Below are 13,329 nucleotides of genomic sequence, written 5' to 3'. Positions count from 1 at the left end.
AACCTTGCCACAGTCAGAATCAAGTCAAGCTGTATACATTTATAGGGCCTGGCCAATGTCACTTTAATGTCACTACACCATGAATAGCTTTTACCAGGGTTCCACTGACCTGAAAAATTAAAGGACATACTCAAGAAGCTGCTCCTTTTTCCTTTTGGTAATGCATTTATTGTCACAACAGATTACATTTACACGGTGTAGAGATGGGTGACGAACAGAAATGAAATGATTTATAGAATCTCTCCTTTGTTTTGAGTGTTTTCCATTTAGATCAAACTGCATTCACAGAGTTCATATTGAGTGCAGGTGATGGCCCCGAGCCATCGGAGCATTGTAAAAAGTTTTGACAGCAGTGACAGTGACTTTTTTTTTTTTTACTGCTCTATGTGCATATTTGTGTGTGTATATTTTGTATGTGAGTGGGAGTACACTGGCTGGGTTTACTTAGGAAAAGAAAGAAAAAAAGGTAATCCTTAGTGTATGGCACAGATTTGATCTTTTCCGTGTCATCCGAGCACGGCGAACACTACTGTGCACTGCTGTTCATACAGCCACGGGTGCTTTGCATCTGCCATAGTCAAAGCCTAGATTTGGAATTTCTCGCTTTAACATAAATCTTGGATATCTGCATAAAGATTCCTGAGGAATTTGTAAAGTTTGAACAGAAGCAATGCAACATTCTTGATGTTTTAAAGTCATTTTTTCTACAATATATGCAAAGGAAAAGTTACAATCTTAACTCATTTAAAGCTTGAAAACACATTAAAAATGTTTAACTTTCTTTTTGCTGATCTACCCGCCCATTAGAGAAGGGACTGATTGATGATTCTAAATTGTATTTTCGTAAATGGCGTAGAGACTTGCCTTCTCGGTAGGCAGGGGTGAGGAATAGGCCAGATGTTTGTGTGCCAGTGTAAATCCAGTCATGATTAAGTGGAGATGACTTGTGCTGACAGCATCTATTTTTTGTGTTCACCTGTCTTCATATCAAGACCCTTAACTCATCAACAAAAAACATACCCCATCAAGAAAACATGCAAAATCAAACCCCACTTCTGTCCCAGTTTCTGTCGCCAACATCTCACCTTTCCCTCATATCTACAGGTTTTGTGCCCTAGATTCTCTCTTCCTACATACAATCATTTACATACACTTCATTATTACAATCACTTAAATCTTCAATAAAGGAGATGTTAAGTTTTTGTCTTGTTCAAGTCTGTCACACGTCGAAGGGATTGAAACATTTTTATGCCATTGGGTGGGCAGCTGCAGGCTGTTGACTGTCTGTCTGCTCTTGGTTGCTTTTCTCATTCACCTGTCAAATGCCCATGACAGCAAGACAACACCTTTTTTTTTTTTTCGTCCTGGAAGGCTGCTGTAGCCCATCCAGTCCAGGAGTTCAGAAGGGGACAGAGATGGAAAGAAAAGTGAGTAAACCAATGAGTGACTCCATAACCAGTCCATAAATAGAAATTAGATTTTTTTTTTCTTCTTCTGTATAATCCTGTGTCCTGTTTGTAGAGTGTGCCATCAAGTAATCCATCTACCTCGGAAATCCACGTCCAGGAGGTCGGTTCCACTTGGACAAAGCAGCGTTCAAAGGTCAAAGTTCAACCAGTGACACCAGTTTTCTCCCAATCCTTCACACGAAACAGATGAGCGCTCTTGTTTTTTCTTTTTTATCATCAGGCATATTTGAGGGTTGCTCTTCTTTCCTTTAACTGCAGTGATGTTTGTTATACTGTATATACATCATTGGTTACCATGGCTGGTACTGATTAAGTGTTGTTGTGGCGATAGTGTGAGTGGCTTCCAGGCTGGGGGGAGGCGTGGGGGGTGCAGTGGTCAGTGGTGACGGTCATTGCTGGGGGAGTTCTGACGGCTGTTTCTTGGTTTTCAGAGTGTCTATGAGAGACTGGACGCCGCGTTTCACGCTGGTGGTCACCCGCCGGGTCACTGAGTCTGCAGAGGGCGAGGTGGAAGAGCCAGCACGCTGGGAGGGCGGCCGTGCCACCAGACACTTCTGGTACCGGAGCTGAGGAAGAAGAGGACAGGGCTGTTAAACCCATGGTTAGGAATCTAGCCAAGGACCCTTCTTGTATGTCAGTACCCTCTCTCTTCCATTGTCTACCTTTACAATGAATACAAAAATGCAACAAAAAAAATAACTACATATAAAGCTATCTGCAGCTAACTTGGGGAAATTGCTGAATTGCTGCCTCTGTCAGAGTGTAACAAAATCCAGCAAATAACCCCTAAAACACCACAATGAATTACTTTTACACTTCAGAACTTACCACACAAGCTGCCTGCACAGCCTCAGACACGCTGCCAGCATTGGGGTCGCACCAGAACACATGACACTGGAAATGCTGGTTCCCTGTGTCCATAATGAAGGCAAATGTATGCACATCCCGTCCGACACCCATGAAGGACAAAAAACGGACACGACACTCCACCAGCACCTCCTCCTCCTCCTCCTGCACAGCCATCAAAAGAGGAGAGTCAGAGCTCTATTAGACATTCCTTTCTAATTGACAAGCATTCACATCTTTTATTTATTTGCTGGTCCCCAGGACAGCGACAACAAAAAAAAAAAAAACTCCCTTGCCTTTTCTTTGATGACAGCCACGGTGGTGTCAGCAATACTCAGTATGACAGGAGTCCAGTCCTCTTTGCCTGTGGAGGACAGGAGGCTGTCTATGGCCCCATTTATGATGTCCATACCTGGGGACAAAACACAGGAGAGTCTGAACAGTGAGACAGCAGATGGAGGAGTTTATGGCAGGATGCATAACAGTTAATGATGTGCGTATAGATTTCAGTATGGGCTCAGTTTTACCTATAGGTCGAGAAACAGATGTCATCCCCAGATACAGCACATGAAACTTCTGCACCAACTCAGTCTTTGGCATGGGAAACTCTGCAGTGGGAGAAATCCCCACATTAGAACACACACAGATCGCCCACCGAAAATCTTGTCACACAACAACATCTAACACAAAATTTCAAAAGAGATGTCCAAACATGGTAATTGGCTTAAAGTAGAGAAATAAACAAACACTGCTAAATATTTTAATATTTTAGGGTGTTGCTGACATGATTAGGGCACGAAAAAAGCACACACACACACAGTAAAACATGCAGGGTTGTAGAGAGCTGGATGGTTTCTGTGCGAAAACCCAGCTGTGTCACTTTACACGACGGCTTGTAAAAGACGGCCATAAACAATAAATGAGGATGATGCCGTATCACCTGCATGTCAGTCAGCATAAATGTTAACATCTTCTGCCCTCGAGACCTCCGTATTAACACACAATTAACTTTACAAGCTTGGGATGATTTCTGACAAGATGATAAAATGCCAAACACAGGAAGGAGTTAACTGTGATTAACAGTTTGAAGATTGCCGATTCTTGAATGTGCTGAAGGAAACAATCAGAAAATTAATTTAAAAAATCACCACTAAAAGAACACAAAGAGCCCAATAAATGGTGACATGAATAGTTGACTTTGCTCTATTGCTTGTCACATTGATTTCAAAAATGTGAGCTAACTGGAACCGGAAATTTGTCAATTTCTGCTTTCTCCTTTACATTGGTATTGTTGCATGGTTGCCATAGAACATTTAGATTTTTACGCTTCAAAGTTGATGTAGCAGCAGGTGAACAGCAGTGTTTTAAAGATCTCTCTGCTTGAAATCTGACCACACTGGTTAAGTTTGATGTGGTCAGACGCATGCTAAGTTTTACCTACAGCCAAACCCAGCAGTTCCTGTAGGTCTGAGTAACTTGATTGCAAAAGAAATCAGATTAAGTGATAACCTGGTTGCTCAAAAACCTGAGTGGTCAGGTTCAAATGGGTATGAAGTACGAATATGTAGCGATAATGGCTTTTGCCTGGATCCATGTCCACAGAGTACTCTCCCCTAATATCTCATATATTTGGTGTATACTGCTAAAGCTGTGCAAACTGTAGTTACATGAACAATGAATTGTGAAAGCCTATTCATACATTAATCCCATTTTTAAGGAAATCTCAGACAGACCAGATCTGATGAGGACAGCAGGGCCATTATCTTGGAGTTGGCGCTCATCCCAAATCATTTGGTGCTAATCTCCCCAATTCATTTGGTACTAATCTCCTCAGCTGAGTCCCAACACAGGACTGTGCACCATCAGCTACCCTAAAGAGAACCAATTCAGGCAACAACTGGAGCTGTTCTCCATCCACTGCGAAGCCAGTTGTAGACAAACTCTAGAGCTAATGGACTGGTCTATCGACAGCAAAGGGCGTCACATCTCGCTGGGTACCAACTGTTTTTTTTAAAAAGTCAAGAATCTATGCGCTCAAGCAAGTTACAGCTTTAAAAGATGTGAGGGATCCTTTACCAATAAGTTCTTTGATCCTGAGGTTGGGATGGGGTCTGTGGAGCACCAGGCCTTGCCTCAAAGAAACACTAATTGGGTTTTAATGAGGTCGAGTGCCTCTGTAAGTGAAGAGCCGATATAGTTCTTTTATATTCTGATGCTGGAGCTCCTTTCCCCCATGTTCAGCAGACGCCAGCTGAAGTTATAGCTGAGAATGAATAGCGCTGGGGCTTTTTCTCTGTCTTCCTGTAATTGCTTGGGACTCAGAGGAACATGCAGTGAGAATTAGAAAAGAAATGGAAAACTGCGAATAGAATTAGTGCAGTGAGGATAACGCTCTGCGATTGTCGAACAAGGTGGAGTTAGCATTATCTGTATGTAAGTGAACCAAACACTGCTATCTGTTCTATTAACAAACGCCCATGGTTGCTCCTGAGGCAATAAGGTCATCTTTATAAAAGCGCATATACGTAGCTTTAGATGTGGAGGAATGCTGTAGTGGGAGAACAGAAACCACAACAGGAAAGATAGCACACGGCTGACAAATCCAGTTCTTTCACGAGGGAATTACAAAAGAAAATGACTCAAAGATAAAGTGTGTGTGTGTTTGTGTGAACTTGTATTACTTATGTTGTGGGGACATTAATCTGTTTACACAGTCACGTTGTGGAAACTTGCCTCCCTTTCAGGGACAAAAAAGCAAGTCTGCATTGTGTAAATCATTACACTTTAAGTTGAAGGCTTCATTGTTTATGGTAAAGGTTCGGGTCAGGCAAACAGTAGTTATGGTTAGAATTAGCAAAAGTCTCAAGGGAACAAATGTCATCGGGAAGTGATGGAAACACCACTGTGGGTTTGTGTACCTTGTAGGGGTACATCGGAGCCGTTCTGGGAGGAGCTGCCAGCTGCAGCCTTGGCACTTTTCCTTTCAGCCATAATCTGAACAGAGAGAGAGGAAAAATGAAGACAGAGGTGGAGAAAGCATAGAGTGTGAAGAACAAAATAAAAAAAAAAGAGGAGAGGGAATAAAGAGAAGACAAGAGGTGTGAGAAAAATGAGAAGAGGAAAGCAATCAGAATATGAATGGGGAAAAAAGAAGGTAATGTTGGTTGAAAACAGGCACAACAGGCTTCAAATAAGATTGTCTGACAAATAACTAAGCACCAGAAAATTAGACTTACAGCTGAAGCATACAAATATTAAAGGATTAGGCTGGCTTCATCCTATATTTTTTCTATTGATAAAAAGAAATATGTAAAAAAAAGTGAAAGTGGAAAATAATCTTAAAATAGAATAGTTTGATGGTAGTTTTTGATGTCTTTAAGGTCCTGTGTGTTTTTCTTTGTCTGACATTGCAAAAAAAAAAAAAAAAGCTAATCACCGACAGATGTCAGAGTGTAATATTCAACAAAACATTTAGCATTTAATACATTGAAAATATTTCATTTATGTTTTTCATACAAAACAACAGTGGTTATAAGGAAATAAACTGGAATTCAAAGGGTTTAAATCTTGAAAATGTGTGAATATCTGGTAGATATGATCATGACTGATGTTGGTTCAAAAAATACTTAGTGAAAGTGGAACATAGTACATAAAAATTAATGGCTTTTTTTTGTGCTGAAACATTTGTCTTTGAGGTTCTGACTGAGTTTTTTTAATCTTACACTGCTCAAAAATAATAATGTTTCAGAATCTATGTAATATCCCAGACTGCAATAAACCAAAAAAATAAAAAATAAAATAAATACTCTTTGCATTCAGTATATTGATTTTTTCCCCCATAAAAAAGCATTAGGATTATTTAAACAAACAAGCATTTAAGGGGTTAAAATCCTGACAATGAATGAATATTTGGTAGCTTTTATCCATTCAAAAAATTACTCAGTGAAGCTTGAAAATAAAAAACTGTCGGTCCATTTCTCAATCCTTCCCTGTTTTATCTATAACACTCACTGAAGGCAATGCATGTCTACCAAAGATCGAACAGATCACAGGTGTGTAGTTTTTCTAACAGAAGTAAATAGTGTATTTGTTGAGGACTATTTTCAGCCACAGATTTGGTGCACTACACTGAGTATTTAAGGCAGCAGGAGAGCGTACGTTGGATGGAATCCAAATAGATTACAGTACTCATGTCAGCCAGTGTAATGGTGTGGCCCATTGATTTGTTTTTAATAGTTTCTGGACAACAATGGAATCTTGTGGTACACTGGAATAAGCTGTATCAGGTAATACATGCTATAGGATCAGGTAATTGTTAGTTTTAGTCTTTTAATGGGATTTTTTTTTCACAGTAACAAAAATATACAACATTACTCTTTTGTCTCTCCTCTGCCAACCAGTATACCTAAAACTGTTAAAGAAGCTGTCTTTTCTCTCTATTTTCTTTTCTCCTGCTGCAGTGTACACACTCTTTAAACAGTGTTGAATATTCTGCATGGCCCCTGCACCGCACTCGCTTCCTGCTACAGATACTTGATTAATTGTAGGTGTCATTAATCAAAGTCCGTGGTGAGTCTGCAACTCTGCTCACCGGGGAACATGCAAGAAGACGCATGCACTCGCACACTCTTTCTCTCACACACACACACACACACCGAGGAGGCCCGTTCAGTTCGCTGCGCAGCTGCAAGGCTCAGGTCACCAAGTTTCTCCCCTGCAGTAAAGAGAAAACTACCACTGTGTTTAAAATAGGCAGTATGAAGGTGTGAAGGGCCACGCTCGCACACACACATACAGACACACCGATGCACATTCTTGCTTCAGTTTGGGGATACAGATAAGAAGAAATTAAAGGGGGGGGAAAAAAAACTTCTCTCTCTAAATGGGTCGACACGCCTTGAAGCGAGTAGATCTGTAGTTCCAGGTCACTGCTGGCCTGAGGACAGGCTGGTGTCTCTTTATATCCAGAGGGCTATGTCTGTCTGTGTGTGTGTGTGTTTGTGTGTCTCTGCATGTGTGAGTCTGTGTGTGTGTGTGTCTCTGTGTGTGAAAAGCCAAGGGTCTCTAAACAAGTGAACTGTGTGTGTTTAGTGTAGTCTCAGTATCCGTGCTGTAAAAAGCATCAGTGGTGTTTATGTGTTGTATATTACCACTACGCTGCACATCACTCAATGACCTTCATTATGTTAGAGGTAGAATTGGTATTCCAGTGTCACACTTGGTTTGTCTCTCAATACTTTCTGAGTCAAGGACATACAGACAGGTGGCAAATTAAAGGTAAAGCCAACATCAAGGATCTTACTAAAGTGCTGGACCACCTTTGAAGCAGCCAGAACAGCATCTTGGCTTGGATTCCCCAAGTCTCTGAACTCTACTGGAGGGATGAACATCACTCTGTCAAAATATATTACCTCATTTAGTGTTTTGATCATGGTACTGGAGACTGCTGTCTAACACATCAGTCCAAAATATTCCAAAAGGATTTATTTGGGTTTAGGATCTGATGTGAAACGCCAGAGTATATAATTAACAGACTTTTCATTTACATCAATCCGTTCAGTGACTCCTAATGCCCCGTGGACTGGGGCATTTGTCATATGCCCTTCGGGATAAAAATATTTTGTCATGGGACAAAGCTGATCACTTTTTGTATTGATTTAAAGCAACTCGTTCCTCTAAAGAGACAAATAGACCCAAACCTTGCATAACAGAGCCACCTTAAGACCTTTACATTCACCTTTACAGGTCATGAATGTAAAATTTCTGTTTTTAAGAAAAGGCCCAGTAATTTCATCCAACACCTGCATACTTAATTGTTTCACAGACATTACTCAAAAACGGTAAACAGATATTTTTCAGGGACTACTTTTAGTCATGCATTTTGCACAAGTTTACAGTTCCACTACATCTTGCTGGTTGACGCGGCCAATGTGGACATTTTCTTGGCAAAAAATCAGGCCCCAGAAATGGGAAATCGTTCCCACAGTTTATTTCAACTTATGCCCAGCAGTCTGGTAGGTATGGCTTGTGTGCCGGTTGCCATTTTTGAAATGTTTGGTTTGGCACAGCATGTGTTGGCAGTCTCTGCAAGCGCGTTAAAGCACCCAGTAGAGTTTTGCCAAGACCTGCTCCAGGCCCGAATGGAGCAGCCTCGGTCAAATGTAGTGCAAGAGAGGCCAAGTGGCTGTCAGCCGGAAGAGGGCGCTTGACCTTGAGGGCTTTGACTTCAGCTGGATACGAGTCGTAATGGAGCTCTTAATGTGTTCCAGTATCTGAAGCATCCCCATGACAGTACCTCACAGTATGGACAAGCTCGAAAGGATCTGAGTGTTTGATACCACTCAGATGTCTCCAAGAAAAGCAGACCTCCTCAACTGACTGTCATCAAAGTCCTGCTCCAGTCACAAGTATCACTGGTCACTGAACCAGGAATGTGGGTGAGTTCCAGTTAATGGGTCGTGCCAGTTCTTCTACTTTTAGGCCTCTGCTGAGGTCATCTGTCAGAAACCTCCAGCTGGCCCTGACTGTCGGGTTCTGAATCTATGCCACAACTGTTGTGACAAAAACACACCAGCAAGACTCCGGCCTTGACCAGACTGGCAGTAATGATGGAGTCTAATAACAGGAAACTGGGCTGATTGGCACTGGTAAACTCAGCCTGGACCACGCTGCTCATCTGGGCAACAGTGTGGCCGACACTTTAAATGAAGGAATTTGGATCGAATTGGACAGAATCTGGTGCACAGGTAGATGAAAGCTCTGTGAAGCAGCACAGAATATATGCAGTTTCTTAATGATAGGCAGACTGTCAGCATAAACTGGAGAGTAGAGAAGTGGAGGAGAAAAGTGAGCCAATATCCTTGCAGGTACTGAGGTGCAACTTAGTCATTTCAACCATGGTCTTGTTTCCATAGATACCAGATGTGAATCTTAGTCCTGTTGCTGGATGTAAATGATAAAGCCAGTGGATTGTACTGTTACTAGCTTCTTAACACAGATTTCTGAAGGTAGGGGGATGCATCTTGACAGAGCGTTGTTTACATCTCGATGCATCATTGAGACAGTCCCATAGCATGCTTGGTATCAGTTAATCACAACTATTTAATGATTCATGGTACCTCATATGTCCATTGTTTGTAATGGTGTGGTGTTTCAATGCAATAAATTCACTAGCTGTTGAGACATTTGCCTCATAATCCTATATTTTAACCTCATGGTGGCATTGAAACAAAAGTCAGGGGGAGACCAAAGTAAGTTGGAATCATTTTTGTGCAAATCCATCCAATAAAATGTTGAGATATTTCACAGTGAAACTCTGACATCCTGGTGGTACCTCAGGAAAACCTCGGGAATCGCCAAAACCTCGATAGCTCATCCTCTGGGCACTTTGCATATCTGTGGCAAATTTCATCACAATCCACACAGTTGTTATTGTTCCACTAAAAGGGTAGAGTGTCAACATCATAATGGCAATAAAAGAAAGTCAAGGGATCACCAAAGTAAGATGAGTTATGATTTGGGGAAGATGAATAGATTTAAAGTCAAACTTTTTATCAAGTTTGGAGGATCAAGCAGCCAATAGATACGTAAAAAAAACTGGACCTCTGGTTCTCACGATAAGTGTAGAGTTCAGACAGCAGTGGAGTCCTACACTCTTCAGGAGGCAATTCAAATGAGGGATTATTTGTTATCATCAAACCTCACAGCTTCATAACATCATCCAGTATGTTTACATGCCGGTATCACGCTACTACACCCATCTATCAATGTCCCTACAAGGATCCTGGTCAGCTCATAAAATCTAATTTCATCCTGCTGAAAGCATTTCTTCTGAACTGACTCTTTAATCCTCTGCTCAAGAATTAGAATCTATTAATGTGCATATGATTTTAATTGAATAAATGCAGCTGCGATTCATGTCGAGAGTTTAGACTTTGTAATTCTTTCATGACTCTGAACTGAATAGTGTCACAATTAGTGCGTTCAGATAATGAGTTTTATGGTTATGGTCAGGCTTTTGAAGCGTCGCCATGCAAAAATGATAATTTATAACACCGAGACTGAGGTCAGGACATTAAGTTGGGCTCAGGTATCACCGAAAACATTTTGCCAGTAGCAGAAAGACAAACAAGTCTCAAGACTCTGTGATTTGTACCAATGGCGACCAGTTGTGGAACTCTTGTATGTGCATGGAAGCTATTAATTGCTGGGTGATATGCTGCTGCTGTGTAGGCCCAAAAAACAATTTGTCATGTTTCTCTGGCATGTTTGCTGTCACACCAGTAATGTGCCACTATTATTTCACTGTTCTCTGTCAATTTTACTGAAGTGTGTGGTGGTTTTCCCAAACACTAAGCAGCTTCTCTCTCACTTTTTCTTTCATGTCACGTCGCGTTTATGGACCAAAATGTGTGGCCTTGCATGAACCGCAGCTCTGTATATTTTTATATCCACTAAAATCATTTGCACATTAGAAGTCATTTTTACGGTGGCTCTGTGTAGTATGCAATGTGTGCAATGTCCTTGATTTTAGATAAGATGATTGTTTTTTTTTTAAGATTGGGAGCGAGAGAGGAAATGTGAATGTGTGAATCAAGTGCTGCATTCATGGGATTCGTTGTCGTTGAGCGGGATAATGCACTGTTACTACACACACACACACACACACACAGATAAAACTCCCTGAATAAACACTGCATGTGCTCTGTAACCTGAATTTTATCTCCTCTTCTCACTGTAGGGGCTATTAAAACTTCCTTCTATCTGTCCTCTCAGATCTTACTTCTTGAGTAAATGACAGCAAAAATCTTATCAGGGCGCCGCAAACGTGTCCGCAGTCCTGGCTATTAGTTTCCTGTAACATACATGTAAGAGTATCATCTAAGTTACAGCCTTAAAAGTAGCTCTGAATAACTGCATCAGCAGAACAGAAGATTTTTTTTTTCTCTCCGTAATAGTCGCACTGATTAAGGCTTGATGGCTTGTTTCACAGCAGCAGATAAGCTCATTCATGTGGAGGCGGCGGCGCTAATGACACCCACCTTGGAGCAGATTTCGTGGAGACTTGTGGCGATGGCTGCAGCAGGAGTATCACATCGGAACACGTGGCACTTCAGCACCCTCGTGTTTTTGTCTCTGGCCACGTAGGCAAAATCCCTGAAGCGTGGACGGAAGGGAGGAATCATCGCACGTTAGTTTCTAATGCAGATGAGACAAACTCAAAAATGCACCTTCACAGCACACAAACCAAATGTTTTCTTGGTTAAAGGGGCACTAAGTAACAATCAGTAAGCAAGATTTTCCTGCCAGTAAATTTATTTTGATTTCAATTTCAGTCAACCGTGTAAGTTAAGTTTCTTTACATTTCCCAGCTGCCGTGTAACATTTATGATTATATATGAGGAAGGAAAGTTTTCAATTAACTGGTGGAGAGAAAAGATAATACAGAGGGAAAAGAGGGAGGAAAGCCAAGAAAGCAGTGGCCGGCTGTTTCTCCCATAAGAGGAGAATGTCAGCATTTACTGTACCTTGAGGTGAGTGTGTGATAAGGGAGAAGGAAGACAGATTATAGGTTATTTAGAGTTAACAACATGCAGAATCCTTGAATTAACTTCGCATTACATGGTTTTATCTTTTTGTAAATTTGCTGTAACAATATTTGTTCCATTTCATAGCACATCTTAATTCCATATTTTGCATGTGGGAGAGAAGGGTTTCATCTACTTAATGCACTCAATGGCTCCTGCTGGCTGCATTTTTGAGCAAATAGATTATAGTTGTCACCTCAAAGCCTCCCGGTATTACTCCTTGGAGAACCACTTTGGAACATTGTTGGATATTGTGATCAAACACTTCTTTAAGGCCTTCAGACGTCTCCCAAAAGGCACTCAGCTTCGGGACAATATGTAGATGTGATTGCCAATTTGTATTTTACATTTCTTTCAGCGTTTTTTTTTTTTCTTTCTTTCTTTCTTGAGTTCATGGGGCTAGAGTTAGTGTTTATATGTAGTTTCTGGGAATATCTTGATTACTTTCCATTCGCACTTCAGTGTTTGAGCACATTTTGTTCTATGTTCCTCTTATCGAGAGCTGTTCTGCTAGAGTTGCTTTTACATCTTTTCCACCTATCTGTATTTGCTGTGACTCATTGCAAACATTAAAAAAAGAGAGAGTTTGTCCTTGGACTTGTCTTCTGTTCTGAAACAAAAAAAAAAACTTTTCAATTCTCACTGTGCACCTGTTTGCATTGTCACCTGTTCGACAATGGAGGAAAAAAAAGCTACCAGGAAAAGCTGCAGGTCGCATTTCGTGCATAAGAAATAAAAGCCACGAATGACAACAAAATTATTATTACCCTATTTTGCATCATGATATATTTACCTCTTCCCAAGACATTTCTTGTTGGAGCAGTGCTCTAATTAGGTCACTCACTTATTGTGAAATTGCGACTTCATTATTTGTCTCATTTACAGGCTGCCTTAAGCTTTGCAGGCTTAGCTGCAATTCATTGTTCACCAATCAGGGTTTAAGAAGAGCATATTACTCAAAGCCCCTTTAACGTGTGACATTCCTGAACTGAAAACGGATGTTCGGCTGCAACGACACACACACACAAGCACACAGACAGTCATGCAGCCATATGCATATACGGAGGCAGATGTGTATCGCAGTGCCCAAGGAAACCACATGCCAAGAGCTTCACAGTGGTGCCACATGGCAGAGAAAAATGAGGAGATTGAGGGAAGCTCCACTGAGAAGGAAACTTTACGCAGAGTGTGGGTGGCAGATGAAAAACAGCTGCATGTGGGATATATTACACACACACTCATACACACAAACACAGACAAGATGAAAGATGCTTTTCTTCCTCATTAACAGGTGAGACAAGCTACAGAACAAAAGGTAGGAGGATGTTTTTTCCAGCCAGGACAGAAATGACGGAGTAATCAGACAACATGGAGTGAAAGGAGGGGAGTGAGGATATGAAGAGAAGCCAACTGGATGGGAGTGTCAC

General features: G+C 41.2%; 1 protein-coding gene across 1 annotated transcript; it reads right to left on the bottom strand.

The window, feature by feature from the left end:
* Positions 1–145: 145 nt before the first annotated feature.
* On the bottom strand, positions 146–11,453 carry apbb2a (amyloid beta (A4) precursor protein-binding, family B, member 2a). Its single transcript, XM_008293121.1, has 6 exons — positions 11,357–11,453; positions 5,234–5,309; positions 2,843–2,923; positions 2,612–2,727; positions 2,298–2,480; positions 146–2,035 (listed from the first exon to the last, which is right to left on the bottom strand). The coding sequence occupies exons 2-6, from the start codon at positions 5,304–5,306 to the stop codon at positions 1,859–1,861; spliced, it is 630 nt and encodes a 209-aa protein (XP_008291343.1). The 5' UTR covers positions 5,307–5,309; positions 11,357–11,453; the 3' UTR covers positions 146–1,858.
* Between the last annotated feature and the right edge of the window lie 1,876 nt (positions 11,454–13,329).

The sequence above is a fragment of the Stegastes partitus genome, unplaced genomic scaffold, assembly GCF_000690725.1.
Source record: "Stegastes partitus isolate 25-593 unplaced genomic scaffold, Stegastes_partitus-1.0.2 Scaffold860, whole genome shotgun sequence".
NCBI lineage: Eukaryota > Metazoa > Chordata > Actinopteri > Pomacentridae > Stegastes > Stegastes partitus.
The sequence above is the reverse complement of the archived record's forward strand: the minus strand, read 5'-3'. Positions and strand labels throughout refer to the sequence as shown.